Source organism: Amblyomma mixtum, chromosome 7 (genome assembly GCF_055824585.1).
Source record: "Amblyomma mixtum isolate Tamu chromosome 7, ASM5582458v1, whole genome shotgun sequence".
Taxonomy (NCBI): Eukaryota; Metazoa; Arthropoda; class Arachnida; order Ixodida; family Ixodidae; genus Amblyomma; species Amblyomma mixtum.
The window spans coordinates 82,708,146-82,725,026 of NC_143018.1; the positions used below are offsets into that span (position 1 = coordinate 82,708,146).

The 16,881-nt window shown below is 45.6% G+C and overlaps 1 protein-coding gene across 1 annotated transcript in view; it reads left to right on the forward strand.

Moving 5' to 3' along the window:
* Window positions 1–16,881, forward strand: part of TrpA1 (Transient receptor potential cation channel A1) — a 174,014-nt gene that overhangs the window by 119,214 nt on the left and 37,919 nt on the right. Inside the window, exons 10-11 of the mRNA XM_089553029.1 lie at window positions 72–236; window positions 12,431–12,545. Of these exons, the coding sequence (XP_089409155.1) occupies window positions 72–236; window positions 12,431–12,545 (280 nt within the window). The remainder of the gene's footprint in view (window positions 1–71; window positions 237–12,430; window positions 12,546–16,881) is intronic.

Here is a 16,881-nt window from a genome sequence, read left to right on the forward strand (position 1 = left end):
GATAGAGAGAGAAAGATGGGAGCAAATATTTGTAATGCTTGCGTTTATTTGTCTTTTCCCATGGCGGTCAGGTACGGCCGGTATAACACGGTTCGCCACCTGCTCGAGAGCAAGAAGGGCCACCTCATCATCAACGAGATGGACGGCGAGGGCAAGACGCCCCTGCACATAGCCTCGCAGAACGGCCACACCAGGGTGGTGCACCTGCTCCTGGTCAAGGGTGCACTGCTACACAGGTGGGTTCCATCAGGTCCTATGCCAGTACCTGGCTTTGAAACATGCGTATTCAACTAATGGCACAAAGCTTATTTGGCTTATACCGCACTCCTCCTAAGGAGCCCTTGATATGTCGCATTCTTCTCTCTTCTTAGCGTAGTGAAGGCAGCAGTATAGTGAAGAGAGCCTTCGACGCTGTAATCTGTATTGGAGGGTCCTCGCCCAGAGCCCGTTTTGCATCTACAGTCGGTTCTTCCTGGAAATTGCGGTCAAACATAATGCACTATGTCCGCCATTAGGCTTGTTCTCGGCGGTGGTGAAGCCTCTCATTGTCTTCGCCACAGGCATATGGGTGCCTTTTCTTGTTCTTCCCCTAATATTGTCCCCTATATGTAAGTATTATAAATTCATTCGTTCCCTGATTTATACTTGACAAAAAAAAAACATTTCAATGCTCGTAGGCATTCTTTGTTTGCACAGGTTCTTCGCTTCTTTCGTATAAGTGACCGTTTCGCATAATGCATATTAACAAGAGTTTCGCATAAGTTTGCGTTATGGCCATATGTGCAGAATTGGCCATTCTCTACTTAAAGGGGTGATGACAATCTCCCGACAATCGCGCTCTTACGTTGCAGCTACTAGCCACGACGTTATTGTGTGTATTTAAAAAAACAATTAAGGCTTTACGCGCGCATTTCAGCTAGAAATTGTAGTTTGAAGTTATCGGCTCTAAGTTATTCCTCTTGGAAGCGACGGCCATTTTGAAGCAGCCAGAGTTATGCCATAGTCTACCAGCGTCGTCTGCTACAAATCTCAGTATGCTCACCTACGCGAGTCTGGTCGTGGCACATTGCGAATTCGCCGAGACCGCGCACAAGATACACAAAAAAGGGAAGACCCCAAGTCTTTGTTACTTCTGCCCCCCTCCAACTTCCCCCCTTTGAGTTGGAGCCCCCCCCCCCCCCCCCCCACCCCAACCCTGAACAAAGAACTCATTCCTCTAAGCAGCTCATTACCCGGAGTTCAGTTGTTATGTCGCGAGCAGGGACGTGACTGTCAGTCTACGTCGTCAGGAACCGCGAGCGTGCCAGTGTTGCCTGACTGCCACACGGTTCAGGACAACTTTTGAAAATTCAATTACAAATTACTCGCGCATCAAATGAGCTCATATTTTGTTCAGTTGTTTCCAGATGAACAGTGAACAACTTGCACTAAAGAGCTTCAGTCTAAAAAAATCGTTTCATCACCCTTCTAACACTCATAGACCCCTAGCAGTCCTCATGCCAGTCCTGGCGTAGTTGTGTAGGTGTTAAGCAGTGCGCCACTGCCCTGTGATGCAATGTGCTGCCAACGGTGTAGCTTATGCGACCCCGGAGCAACCTCTCGCAACCAATGATTAACCTGCCGCCTGTCAGTTTGCTCACAATCCAGTAGGCAGGTTGTGATGATGCCACAAGGTTACGTCACCTAGGTGGCCCACCTGCCTCCTTAGTTGGTTCTCTGAGGATTTTCCTGGATTTTTGTTTTCATGGTCAGTGACGTCGACGATGACACCTGATTTTCTTCACGATCTCCTTGACGCTGTCGCTTAAAATTCATAGTACTGAGAGAAAGACTTTCGCGGCACTTTTGCAGGGTAATCTTTTTTTTTTTACTCATTGTCTATACGACACCTCCTCGTAAGCTTCAGGCACCGTTAGTGATATGTTGATTTCGTAGAAAAAATAAAGAAATCCGGAGAATGACGGAGATTGAGAAGCAGCGAACTGTTAATAAATAGTTCTAATGGGAAGGAACAAATGTGAAGCGTAGTAGCAGGAAAGGAAGACAGAGGGCGACAGAAAGGAATGAAGGGAAGGAGACTTTATAAAAAAAGGGTGCTTGGGCAGTACGCCCTCTGTCTGAGTGGACACGCGAGCCGTTTCATGAGAGAAAACATCTAATGGGGGAAGAGATTTTGGGGGAGGGTATGCAAGCGTAGAGAAGTCTAGAAGTTTGTATGAGTGGGTTCAAGCCTTACATAAATGTGTTAAGAGATTCCGCCGACTGTATATCACTTTTATTACTGCGTACTAGAGGCTTTCTACCGAGAAATTCTATAGGCTGTCTGTGGACAATCTATAGATTTTCGGCGTCGGCATCGGTTGGTCAGTGAGTGATGCTATGTCAGTATCCCGAGACCCATCGGCTTAGTGCCCGAAGTGTGCTTGGTATATGATGACGTAATTTTATGTCGACGACCTACACGAGGTCCCGAGGGGGGTTGGACCACAGAGCTTCCTTCTTTCTCTTGATTTCTGCAAGAATACTGGCAGCTAGAGTTTGATCTGATTGGTTTAGTTTGGTTTATTAGGGTTTAACGTCTCAAAGTGACTCAGGATATGAGAGATGCCGCAGTGAAGAGCTCCAGAAATTTCGACCACCTGGGGTTAGTTAACGTGCACTGACATCGCACAGTACACGGCCCTCTGGAATTTTGCCTCCATCAAATTCGGCCGCCGCGGCTGGGGTCGAACCCGCGTCTTTCGGGTCAGGAGCCGAGCGTCATAACCACTGAGCCACCAAGGCGGCTTAAATTGTAAGATTTTTGTACGCAAATACTGAAGCTTATTATTGCGATATGTAGCGAAATCTTTCTTCTAAAATGTTTCCATTGATCACATCGAAAAGTTAAGACTCCAGCAGAAAACCAATAGGAAATGCTTTTCATGAAAGGAAAAACGTTAATAGAAAAAAATATTCAAGATTGCGCGTCAGGTGATCTGCGGATATACTGATTGTTGTAGCTAGATATTCTAATATATGAAAAAATGGCGTTCATAAACGGTTTCCAGCTCAAAAATGCTTTTGTCCAGAAGTGTTGGGTGCGCAAATATAAGTTACAAACGGCCCTTAGCGAACCATTAGAAAGTCTCCCGTTGTTTGCGGACTGATGTGACTCTGACGGAGACAGTGCTCCTTCCTTTGCGGAGCAGTGACCAGCCACAGAGGCGACCCGCAATATCGCATTCTGAACTGGCATCACTGGCCGTTACATGTTTGACAAAGACGGCTTATTCATGTGAAATATATGTCAGCAATCACTTGTAGCCTCTAAGAGGCCAAGCTTTTTCGAGACGGCGGAAACAAAATATTACTTTGTTGAATGCCGCACCGATTTCCCAAAGCTAGAATGGTCTCTGACCCGTTTTTTCGCGTCTGAATAGCCCTGTCTCTCTCGGTTCGGAATTGCATGCATCATCTGCTCGAGCGGTCAGAGCGCGCTACACTGAAGAAGACTGAGCGGTCGCTTTCAGCAACGTCGATATGTAGCCACCATTGCAGACATGTTGCTTGCGTAACATTTATGGCCGTGCTTACGAGGCCGTCCTGTCAGTGACGTGGTCTGGGTGATGACCACTTTCTGGCCGACATCGCATATACTCCTCGACGATCACTAGAAAGAAAGCGTAACACGGCCGGCGATGTTCTCTCTCCTCCTCCTCCTTGTGTCACTGGAGCCATCATTTCGTAATCCTGGCGTCTGCCCGGTTCGCACAACTCAGAGCCCAAGCTAAGCCAGGGACTGGTTCAAGGCTGGTCAGCCGGTTGCTGCGAGTAGATTTCTGGACGGAATTCACGCTGATAATAGGACAAGGCATGGATAAAGTGGCACTGGAGATTGTTCACGTTTTGAGTATTCTTCACAATAACAACTTGAGAGCGAACTTTCGTCGAGACAAATGATCTGTTCGTCGTAGTAGTATTGTGAGAAAGAAGAATGTCAGATCTCGTTTGTTAGCAAACATGGACCATGCAGCTATAAAACATAAAGCAAAAGTGAATCCGGGAGATGGTTCTTCCTATACTGCGCGACTTTTTCGGGCAACGGAGCGGTAGCTACGGAGCCGAAGCACGCCCTCTCATTCTTCGCAGCGAATTTAGGTCTCTGTTTTGAATTATTAGTTTTCTTTTTAAACATATTATATTGAAAGTATTTGTTATTTATGTGTATTTCTAACATGACTACCAAGTTTAAACTTTCTAAATATGTGGCAAAAGAAATACAGCCGATTTAGCTTACTTGGCCAATGCGAAGTATGTTCGTTTTCGTTTTCGGTTCGAGGCTGGGGTTTTAAGGTCAGGCTTCAGGCAATGATCGGCGAAATTGGTGATTGGGGTCCTTAGTGGCAGCGCACTGTAGAGTTCGGGGACCCCTTAACGAAGCTTAAGAAAGAACTGCGGTAGCGGTCTGTTCTGGATCCACTGTGCTCGGATGGAAGGGGAAGACGACAGCAATGCACAGCGCGAGAGGGTGGGAGTTAAACACGAAGGATGATTAGGCCACTGCACGAGAGCATAGTGCTCTCGTGCAGTGGCCAGCGAAACTGATCTGTTCCTTCCGCCGCGGTTTCGAGTCCTAGGCGCGGACTAGGCTCGGCCATTTTATTTTATTTCTGCAGGTATAGTTCAGGCACTGAAAAAGACAAAGGGATTTTTTCTACATTGAAATCCTTAGTGTTACTGCACTAAAAGTGTTTTTTTTTATTACTGCCAGGCACGCCTTTTTACAAGAAGCTTCCATAGATGGCGCCACCACGCCAGCAACAGAATGAAGCGAACGTGCAGAGAGGAACCCTCAAGGACACCAGGCACACTGTCGTGTGGCCGGATTATTTAACGGAATGACAGTTACGGACGCTCCCTCCCTGTAGCCCTTCCCATCACTGTCAAGAAAAGCGAGAGAGAGATTTTAATTAATTCGAGAGAGACCCAGGAAAAGCTGTCCCCGTGTGTAGATGGAGCATCCTTTGTGGCCACGTGATCCGCGTAGGCTTCCAAGTGGTCGGTATCGTTCGAACTGTGACACCACTGTCATCATCATCAGCCTAAATACGTCCTCTGCGGGACAAAGGACTGTCATTTATGCCTCCAGTCACCCGTAGCCTGTGCCAGCTGCTGCTACCTTATGTGCGCAAACTTCCTAAGATCATCCACCTCTCGCCCAATGCCACGCTCTTCGAATCCACTCCCTTGCCCTAAGTGTCCATCAGTTATCTGCTCCTTGAATTGCATGCCTGTACTCACAGCCATTTCTCTTTGATTTGAACTAAGATGTCACTCCACCAGGATATTTTAAATAAGCTAGGTAAACTAGGTCTGATAAATTCATCTATATCAAGCAGGCTCCCCTTTACACAACCTAGGGCATAAACATTTTCTGATTTCCCTTTTCATTCCGTTTTTTGTTCTTTTTCTCGACCCCTGCGCTCCTCTTTCAATGGGTCAGTTTCCATTTACCGTCAGTGAAACGGATGTCTCGCTTGGGGTGTCCTCTTTTAAATTAATCATCACCCAGAACGCTCCCCTTAAATTCCATCAAGCGTTACCAGGTAATTAAAACGCGTTTAGCGAAGCTTCAGCCAGCCGTGCCCTTACCTAGCTTTGTCTTAACCTGCGACATAACAGCGTGAATTCAAAGCACACAATAAGTCGTAGCCTCAATTTTTCCAGCTAAAGGCCGGAACCGCCGCTTACAGCGTGGCAGCTTCGATTTAGTGTCTAAGTGATGAAAAATACCTAGAGCACATTATTTCACATTTTCGCGTTTGCTTAATGTGGAGACTATTTTAAGGCGAAAGCCTCTAATGGCTTGGCTCATACTGTCGTCGGTTAACAAAGCGGGTCACACGAGTTTAGCTTGGGAACTAAAGCAGATAAAAGAAAACCAATGATGGCCTCAGATGGAGGAGGAATAAATCAACATAGAAGCCAAGTTTGATGACTGTAGATTAATTAGTTAATTAATTATAGGCAAAAGTGTTGAAATTGCGTCGAAATAGCGTGGACGTCGATGGAGTTACGGGAACAGTGTGACGTCACATTCACCGGAAATTGTCACGGCATAGTGAAAATTATCACAGAATGGTTGGAAAAACGTCGGATTTGTGTCAAATTAGATAAAAAAAATGTGTAATGAAGCGTAATTAACACTTAAGATCCCCGAAAGATGTCTAATTTTGGTATCATTTTAGCCACGGGAACCGCGTGACGTCACATCCACCGGAAGTCGCCACAGCATAGTGTCCTCGGCTTTCGCCTCTCAACAACTCAGTTGCCAAAGTATCTTTGCAATTTTTTATCTCATTGTTGCCAAGGTTGAAGAGCGCCATGGCTGACGTGTTTCCTGGTTTTCATGAACTGAGGTCAGTCACCCATTTTCCAAGCATTTTCTTTGAGTGGAGCCGAGCATTAATTAAGCCAAGGAAAAACTTGGACCCATTGGAAAACCGGTGAGTGCTCTGCAGCACCAGGGATGGAATTCACGCCTCGAATAAGATTTCGCCCATCTAATAATGCTGCAAAAGAACTTCATTGCAAGAAGAAGACCACATAGGATAATGTCACGTGTGATGGCCATTCACAGCGGCACCGATGTGGAAGGTAAACGGTCAGGCTGGCGTAGGACTCGGTAAACTCTGTTTTCTAAACTTTTGCGCGCAACCAGAAGACAACTCAGCGGCTATGACAGCAACAAGTTACTTCGCGGTTATAAGGAATCGAATGGCCGTTGTTGATTGCGAAATTTCTTGATCAGAGTTCTTGGACATGCATGCAGCCCTCAGGACATTGTAGTGCGGCTCGCTAACCCTAAACATTTTCACACTTATTCCGCAACCATCATGCCGCAGCCCCTTTGTTTCCTTCTAATTCGTACTGCATCTCTTTACCGCTGTTAACAGTTTGACACCGACCGAATTCTCGTCTTACTTGCTGGTGAGCAACTAGACATACTTTATAAGCACAAAGAGGTGCAGTAATCTCCGGTATCCGTTAAAGCAGTGAAAAGGGCCTGACAGTTGCCCGGCACTTTCCCTATTCCCGTTACCCTTTCTCTCCTTCCTCCATTCTGCCCCTGACAGAAGAAAAGTTTGGTCATAGGACCCGTGAGGCGTGATCAGGTGGCTTTTATAGATAAAAAGTCTCAACAGCGACAGCAACCTTGAACATTTCAGAAGCTGTCACCTGCGAACAAGTCATTCCGCGGTCATCTTGTCCTGTCGCGCGAAGCAAACAAGAAGTGCTTGAGCCGCGTATCGATGGCGATAAACAAAGAACACACAAAAAAAACGTACCGATGCCTTGCAGCATTAGCTACACAGACGAGAAGCCTCCTACTCAGGGTTTCGAGTCATTTAATGCACGCGTTCTGCAATAAAATTGCCGAATTTCTCATTGCACATGTCTTCATACTTACCCTCCACGAATGATTTATGCGGCTTACTTTTTTTCTTTATTGCGACAATGTGCCTGCAGAGAAACTATTATTGTACGTCGTTTCAACCTTATAATAAGCAGAAAGGCTCCTTCTCATTAACCAGCCAGCACATCATCCGGAAGCACTGTAAGTGTCAGCCCGCAACTTGTTTTAGAGCGAAAGTTATCTGTGGAAGACATTCCACGACGAAGCCGCGCGCCACTCCGTAACGCCATTTCACACGCTTAACACCACGGCAGCGAGGGCGGGTATGTCATCACGGGTGTGCGCGCTCCTAAAGGCGACGAAGGTAGCTCAAGGTGCGGTTGGCTGACGCGGCAGTTTTGTAGCGAACGCTGCACTACCATAGCTGGGACACATTTCGCCGTGAGCCTCCGAATGACCTTGAAACGACCTTGACATAAGTCATAGCTAGTGTTGCTATGCGCATATACCTTAGCACGTGTGGTCCACTTAGTGGACCACCTTTTGCCTTGAACTTTGGCCATGACCGTTCACCCTGGCATTTGATCTTGACATATGACCTAGAACTGATCTTAAGCTTTGGTCTTGTACTTTGAGGTGCGGTTGGGTGACTCGGCAGTTTTCCTAATAGTACTATGGTAGACTCGCAGCCACAGGAACAGCGACCGGAGGAAAAGGACAAAATATGAACTGCTCTCGTACGTTTTTACGTCGACAGCGCAACCGCAAGCGCCGGCATAACGAAGATACCGCTGCGCGCACTGCTGAAAGTGTTGCTGATGGGCGCAGGGGCTAGTTCGAGCGTTGCCGCCATTTGTAATTGCCGCTGAGCATCAACGTCGAAAGCAGCAACAAGATACTTCTTTGGAGGTTTTGTCCGTGCCATAACTGTCAGTGGCCTGTGCCGGGCCGTGTGGTAAGCGCAGGAAGTCACTGGATGTCGAGGCGCATTCCTGGAAGGCTACTAAGTGGTGAGAGCATCGAAAGAGCCCGTTAGAAGCGGCGTTGACGAAGGCTGGAGGGACTAGCGGCATGCCGTCACCGCTGGTACCGCGGTACAAGTGCCATGGTTTGCAAGGTGGAACAGCACTACCTGTTAATACGAGCGTGAGACGTGCGCGAATCCGTTCAGCCACTCAGGCTCAACGTGGTTGAACAGATTCTGGTTCCAACGATATTTGGTGCCCTTACAACCGAAGCACTTTCAGCGCTGGCGTCGGAACTTCGCAGCGGTAGATCTGAATTCATTGAGATATGTGCCATGTGTAACAACTCAACAGCTAGGTGTCACACCTGTGCGCATCCGAAGATTACTCGAATCTGCCGATCCTGGGGCACCAGGCGCCGCTCAACAATGCCGTCATCTCAACAGAATCTGGTCCACTTTCACTCGCTTTAGATCGGAATGCAGCCGTGCGTAACTGATATGTAATTTTTGTTCTCTTTATTTTTTCTCAAAGAGGCGCAAAGATCCGGTAATATTTTTATTTCAGTCAGTTCTTTGTGGTAGTAGATAGATTAACATAATGTTTAGTATTGTGCTTGACCGTCTCTAGAAATTCAGGCGTGTATGAAAGCTGGTGACTACGCATAAGCGGAGACAGGGGGCATAGTTTTCCTTGAGGGTACATTCTTTGTGAATCCCGCCTTAAATACAGAAAAATTGAGCAAGAAAAATCAACATTAGGCTAGGTGCACTACAAAAGCCAAGCCGGCTTCGACAGAGAATTTCGATCTTCGTTATTCGGAACTCGTCTTTCAATTGGAGCCGATCTCACAGCACTGGATAGTTGTGATGCGTTAAAACGTTGCTTACGTTCCAAAACTAGAAAAATTACAGTTCTGGGCCTCCTGAGTGACGAAATAAATATGCTTCCCCGTTGAAATGTCACCCAAAAGCATTGGTTCGCTCCTGGTGTCATTCAAAGTGGAGGTATCGACAACAAAGAAAGTGAATTTCGTCCCGTAGACTCCAGAAAGAAAAGTCATCAGCTACGTTTCGTCTGTCATCGAGTTTCGGCGCTGCAGTTGAAAGCCGATCGTACAGATTTTTTTTGGACAGGCAACATTGCGCTCGGACTTCTTTATATCCTCTGGCTTATCCCGCGCTACGCAGGAAATTGGATGTCGCTTCTGCTACTGACAGCGTTCCTCAAGCAAGGCCTCAGGGTTGCCATCAGCGAGAACACTTTTTTGCTGATGCTGCTTCAAATAAATCCTCGAGCTCTGAAATCGGATCATCCTTTTTTTTTGTGATTTGCAGCACCACTCCCACACTAAGAAAGGTGTTCCGTTTTCGTAACTACTGCTTTCTCGCGTAGCAGCGAAATTCTGAGTGCATGTCCTTTTACAATTTAGAACCGAGTGCTCGAAATCCATGGCACTGTGGAACAAAACCCGGCATTGTTAAAGCCGGGCGGATTATTGTCTCGCAACACTTGTCAAGGGTTTTCAACTGTCACACCGTTTCCTCAAAATAAGCTTAGTAAAGTCTAGTTTCATCAAGCAACTCTAACGCAGCCGTTCTGAAATAACAGTAGGGAGAGGAATCCTGTAGGTTGAAACAAAAAAATCGCGTATTTTTCATGCGCCTGCAGAGGAGAATGGCAACTTTGCTCTTTATGTACACTTGCAGCACCGACGAAAAATAACGCTTACCCGTATAGCGAAAGTGTAAACTCCTCGCGAGGCGCCTTAGGTGGCGAAACCTTCAAGGACCCGCTTACGTCACAAGTGCATCCTCCCCTGTACATTATAGCGAGAACCTTCATAGAAGTTAACCTTTACTCACTAAGCTTCTCAAAGACTTCTGTTAGATGCTTTGCAATTGGTCAGCCTGTTCGAGAAGCTTGTCTCAAAAAAAAAAAAAATATCGTGGTCTATTTCATAACTGAATCTCGCGCTTATCTTCTCTTGCCCTATCTCTAAACTTTGTGTTGTGTCTGAGAACAGATCGCGCAGCGGCGAGATTTATTGCAAAAAATATTTTCGCATGTTGAAGCTTCACGAAGAAATCTGAAATGACTTCCTACTTTTATAATTGCACAAGACAAGGAACTTCGTGACGTGCTGTTTTTGTTCACCTTGCAAGCCAAATCAGGACCGAGAAATTACATTCAGATAAACAACCTTCCTAGCATTCCGATTATTGCGAACAAAGGCAACTCGACTTGAGTAGCCAAGGCCTTCGCTTCTTGATCGCTCCGCAGCTTCATTCAGCGCATGCAACTTGAAGCGAGAAACCTGGGCTCAGTAATGGTGAATACTGCAGGTTTCACCAGAGGTATTGAGTTCTCTGCAGTGAACTCGCTTCGTTTGACTTTTGCCGAAACGAAGAAATAGGAGATGCAATGGGTTCTGTTTCCCATTATCGGCAGAGGCCTAGAGAGACAACAGTGACAGTGACTTAGCAATGGGCAGCGGCCATGGGGAATGTCACATGTAGCGCAACATTTAGAAGGATATAGATAAGATTTTTGTCTTACACTAATTGTAGCGTAGTTGGATAAGACCCAGAAGTGATACAGAAGATCTCTATTTATAAAGAAGAACCATGGTTGTTCACTGTCCGTAAAAGATATTGTTGCGGGAAAGAATAAATTTACAGATAATTACAGGCAGAAAGCAACAGCTGCGAGCGGCATCGAGAACACACTCACAACTTCGTTGTCGTCTTTGTCTTCTCCCACTCGTTCCATCGCTCATTGCCGTCGTCGTTTACCCGCTTCAATATAGAAGAAAATGTAAACTAAACTGGATGTGAAACATCAAGAGAAGATGAAGAGATGTAGAGTTGTCCTCTTTCCCTTCGCATTCGAGCATGCATGTGGCTTAGGCGCAGTTACGGCGGTTAACAGGGAGGTTGTTTTGATCGTCATCGATTGCCATGAAGTTTGATCATCAGCTGGTGTACCATGCTATATGCAACACCTGGGGTGGCATAGTACAACACTCAGAATGTGGTGCAAAGCCCTCAGCACCAGCTGTCATGTCGTACCTAACGGAAAGACTTCCATATTATGGAGAAATTGCATGCCCTCAACTATTAGTCCATAACATGACACTTCCTGGCATAACGCGGTCTCTTCCATTAAACTCATTTTTAACAGCTATCGGTGCCACATTTTTTCTTTGTGTGGTGTTCATTGTACATTGCTTCAATTTATTAGTTACTGCCTATCACATTGTTCGCGCTACGTTTTAAACCATGTTGGATGTAATCTTCTTGTGTGTGTAGTGTGCATTGCCATTTTTACAAATTGTTAACCTCCTGCACTCCTGCAATAGAGAGTTCTCATCAACGTTCATATAAGAGCTCTTCTCCCGAACCTAAAGGTACCACAAAGGAAGCGACACTCCCGTATTTTGCAACTTAAACAACAAAAGATTGTGAGAGGAAGAAGTTGCTCTTTAATTGCATCAAATATACAGCCTATGGTGCAAACAGAATTCTTTGCAGGACTGTTTTGTCCTCATGTAATTAGATCGCAGTTTTACGTTGACTCGCAATAAAAATGAGAAAGGAAGCAGCCATCTTTAAATTATATGATGAAATAAATACTGAAGGCAAGTAGACAAAGTTGATTTTTTTTACTTATTTCTCGCCATGAATTCCCCAATAGGGGCTGCAGTATGTACTGTTGTGTACCCAAGCAGTTCCTGTTGCATAGTTATCTGCTTTTAATTGCTTAGCACAATGGAAAGGAAGAGTCCGAAGAGGAGACGAAGACGAGGGATGACGACACAGAAATTCCTTCTCGACATATCTTTCTTTTATGTCGAACCAACTAGCCTGCAGCGGTAGCCTTAATTGTGGTTTCGCTTAATGTCACTCTCACTCTTAGACAGCATGTCCCATCTAAGCACAAAACATGCGCCTATGTTTACTGGAAACATTCAACTCAAGAAAGATGCTGCAGTTCCGTGTCGAGGAAAACAATATAGAAAGTTACAGCCGGCTTTGCTCATCGTTACTGATTCCTTTTTACTCAGGGATCACAAAGGGAGGACGCCTCTGCACTACGCAGTCACCAATGGCTTCACCCACACCATGGAACAACTGCTGGCCGTGCATTCGCACCTCCTGGACCAAACTGACAGAGACGGGGTGAGCATGAGAGACGTTCTCACAACATCTAAAAGTTCTTTTCGGATTTAGTACTCTACTTTCATAAATTCGTTGCAAAAATAGTTCTTTTAACAATATCAATCGCTCGACATCATTTTGCATCTATGTAAAGTTCTGCTAGCATACAAGTTTAGAAGAGAAACAAGCAGAGGGCGTTTAAATGCAGTGAATGCAAGTCTAGTACTGACCGGCACTTTGCTTGTTTCTACACTGTTCTGAGCCTCTTATCAGACAAAAAGAAAGTTGTCGAAATAGGAGCCACGTTTAGCAAAACGCAGGGCACGCATAATGAACGCGCAGTGTAATCCAGAGTTCGCACCGGAGCACGAATAATGGTTCGTCCTCTTTTCATTCGCTAGTATACAAGTTCTTCACTTCGCACTCAGAAAAGAAGTAACTCAAAATTAATGTTGCTTCTTCCAATAGCAACTTAGGCACGACAGAGCTTCGAAGATAGTGTTTTCAGTTCCGAACACAGGGGACAAATTTAAGTCTCGACAACTGTACACGGTATAACATTGAAAAACTTCAGTCCAAAAAAAAAAAGAAAAAAATATAGTTTGCTTTTGATAATAGACCAAAATCAATGTTTGTATTTTAACTGAATCTGCTCGCCTGACGTCAATGAGTCCGGGTGATGTCTGGCCGTATAGCTGCCTTAATTAAGCAGCCGGTAATTTGTGCTCTACTCAAAGGTGAAGTTCTGCACTGACGAGCATCTCTAAGAACAGAAATGCTAGCCTTTTTCTGTTCCCTGAAACCTCTCGCTTTGGAGATGCACTTACGTGGCTATGCGGCCAACTGCTAAGCGATTCAACTAATCCAACCTACTTTGGTGTAGCGTAGCCACCCTCTACACTCTATTGCGTCTCTACGTCTACGCGGGTCCTTAAACGCAACTTTTTCATCTTTCATGCTCTGTCCTGGCTGCGCGCCACGAAATGCATGGAAACGCATCTGCTCGAGCGGCGCTCAAAATAAATTGCTCCCGCTCTTATCGGCGCCCTCAAAACTGTCTAAATTTTTCTCACGCTCGTGTCACGTGCCAAGAATGCGAAACGCTTCTTTCGTGCAGCCCCCCATCGCAGTTTCCCTTCTTGATCTCATATCTGCGAACCGAAATTCTCGTTCGAAACCGCGAGGCTCTGTTTTTATGCAGTCACGTGGCGTACGTGAAACGCGTACTGCGGGCGTCGTCCGATTGGACCATGTTTTATTCAACGCACTGAAGGAAGAATTCTCCTAAGCGGGAACTGGTGTTTTGCAGCTTGGCGTGAAGGCATCTAATCAAACCGCTTTAGTAAACGCTTCTAAGAGTGTGGATCGAAGGTTGATGTAAAGGTAGAAATAAACAATCTTAAACCTTACGCAATAATACTGGAGTCAAAATATGCGCTTCGAGACGCAAAATTTTTGTTCTCCGTATAGGCACTATGTCAAAGACGCCACTACAGTTTCTGACGCGCCATGAAGCATGTATAGCTTACGTGACGTACAGTGGTGAGCAGCCTTGTCTAGAGCGCTTGAGCAGTGCGCACTTGGTAACAAAAACCGAAATTAGAGAGCAGCTCCTCATTACAGGGCAAAGTTTTCGTGCCTGCTTTGTTTACGAGGCTATCTGGCGCTACTTCCGTGCAAGCGTTGCAGCTGGACCCTAGAGCCTGCCACAAAATCTGGATTTGTTTGCAATGAAGTGCACCGCCCGAGCGCTCTAGACAAGGCTGCTCACCACTGTACTTGCAAGGCTGCTGACAAGTTCCCAGCCCGCATGGGCTGTAGTGCGACATCTACGTTGTAGTGCGACATCTACGAATGCCCTGAAGCTCCTACTCTGTACAGAACGAGGTAGAGCCTCTTCCTAACCCCCGTGACTGTAGTAGCTTCACAGGTGCGTAGTAGACCGAGTATACTGTTCTAAAGCAGGCCCTGTGTCCTGGGTACTTCACGCATGTGCTGTAGGTAGAAAACGTAACGGCGCCTAGATGTTTACTCCAGAGGAGCGATTCTACTCTGAGCGTTGAAATATAGCAACGAAACTGCCCATGTACCTAACACATAGGATAATTCCGTGCTATGTGTTCGCAGATGCGAAGGCCAAAGTAAACACAGCGCAATAAAACAAAAGGCAGTTTTCGTAATAGCATGCAAGCCCCTTTGCATGCTTGCGTTATCAGTGCCAGAGAATCACGCATAGCGCACTGCATGGCTTCTCCGATCTCGTTTCTACCCCAGACCAAAGAAAAAAAATCCGCGCGCAGCTCGCTTCTTGCGTTTTGTTCTGCTGAAACAAAAATATGCATTTAACAAAGAGGCAAATTAGATTAGATTAATAGATTTACCGCCGCGATATGGGCCAGTGAACCTACGCTGTCAGCAAATGTTAGGTGTCTGCATCTCGCTTTTAGGGCGCTTCGACCCCTGATAGCTTTGCTGTCAGTGTTATTCATTAGCTAGAGCCCGATACATATCTAGATCTTAATTTCTAACTTATATAATTTAGCGGATAGGCTGAACAGAACGTTCCAGATAACGGCAAGACCACATCGTATTTCTGTCATGATTTGACGCATAGGCGCCCACATCGGTGCGCGATAGATGGAAGTTATGCATGGATTATACAAAAATGTCTACGAAGACGGTGTAGTGAAGCTAATCTGCGACTGAGTGGCGCACAGCAAAGAACCGCTCTTTCTTTGATTCGCTAGTGCATATGATTCAAAATATCCGAAGTGTTACGGACAACAGTTTACCTGCCGCGAAAGGCGTAAAAAGATAGAAAAAAGACAAGAACAAAAAAGAAATCTGTTCCTCGCCAGAGCAAACAGACTGGAATTGACAGGTGGCTAAACGTGCAGTTTTGTGCAAGACCACCAGAACGCGCCATTCAATTTCACGCCGCTTGCGTCGGTCTAAGTGGCTACAAATTCACGCTTGCAGCACTTGGCCGCAGTCCGTAAATTGTTTTTTTTTTTTTTGCAAAATGCGTACCCCGCGCAGATTTTTGCATCCACCTTGCACATCGTTAACTTTGGATGCCTAGCGCTACGAATCAAGAAGCTTTATATAGGAAACCAAAATCAAAAAGATTTCAGGCAAAATTTTAAACGCAGTAAACTGAAACACGGTGAAAGAGCCGCATTTTGAAACAATAATTTTTTAATTTCACTCATACCATACCTTAAAATTTTTGAGAATTAGAAAATTGTAAGACACTCTTATAGAAATATTGAAGATAATGGCCATTATTATTGCAAAAGCAATACTAGTTGCACTTTCAGCCTGTCGCGTAGCGAGGCTGGTAGCTACCATATTAGCATATTGGATTGGATTGGATTGGATTAGATTGGAATGGAATGGATTGAATTGGATTGTATAACCGATGCTTCACCACAAGTCTAACCACAAGCACCACCACCAGCTACACTACCAGCTGAACCATGGCGTAGCTACGGATATTGCTTTCGCAATTACTGGGCTTAACCAAGCTGAGCCACAGCCATTCTTTTTTTAATAAGTCGCAAAATCTTTCTTTTACAGTGCTTCCATCGATCGCATCGAATTGTTAGACTGCCATAGAAAACCAATTGGGCACACTTTTGAGGATAGCAAATTGTGAATAGAAAAAAAATATACAAGACTGCCATAAGGAGTTCTGCGGATATATTGATTGTTATAATGAAATCTTACAATATACGAAAAAAACGGCGTTGATAAACGGTTTCCCGTTCAAAAATTCTTTCGTCCAGAATTGCTAGGTATGTGAGCTCCTTGTTCGATACTGCAGTTGGAAAGTAACACTAATTGTTCAGCTGTCAACAATGACGCTGTCAACAATCACTGAAGAGAAAACATTCAGTTTAGGAGAAAGGTCTTCACAAAATACTAGAGAGGTTGCTGCCAAAACACAAAGTAGTGCGTGAACAAATGTCCTAGCGTCCGAGACTGAACAAACTGACGAGGTTTGTAGAAAACTTTTGCAGGGAACGAGCGGCCACGGCTTCAAACGCTGAAACGGCCATAAACGCGACATTACACCTTCCGCGGCCCGTAGAAGCTGTGCTTCATCGCAAACGTTGCCAGTGTTCTTTCCGGACGACAGCGCCTTGTTCAGAAGAGCCGCGATATGGGCGAAAAACATGCCAGCGACGTTAATGTCCGGGCAGCTGTGGATGGTCCTACTCTCAGTCTGTGCGGACGGAAGCTCTACGCTTGAAGTGCGCAGCGTGGTTGTTTTCTCCTCCGGAAATTAGAATGCATTCGCGCGTTCCGCTCCGTGTCTCCACCGACGCGTATCGCACGTGTAATATACATAGCC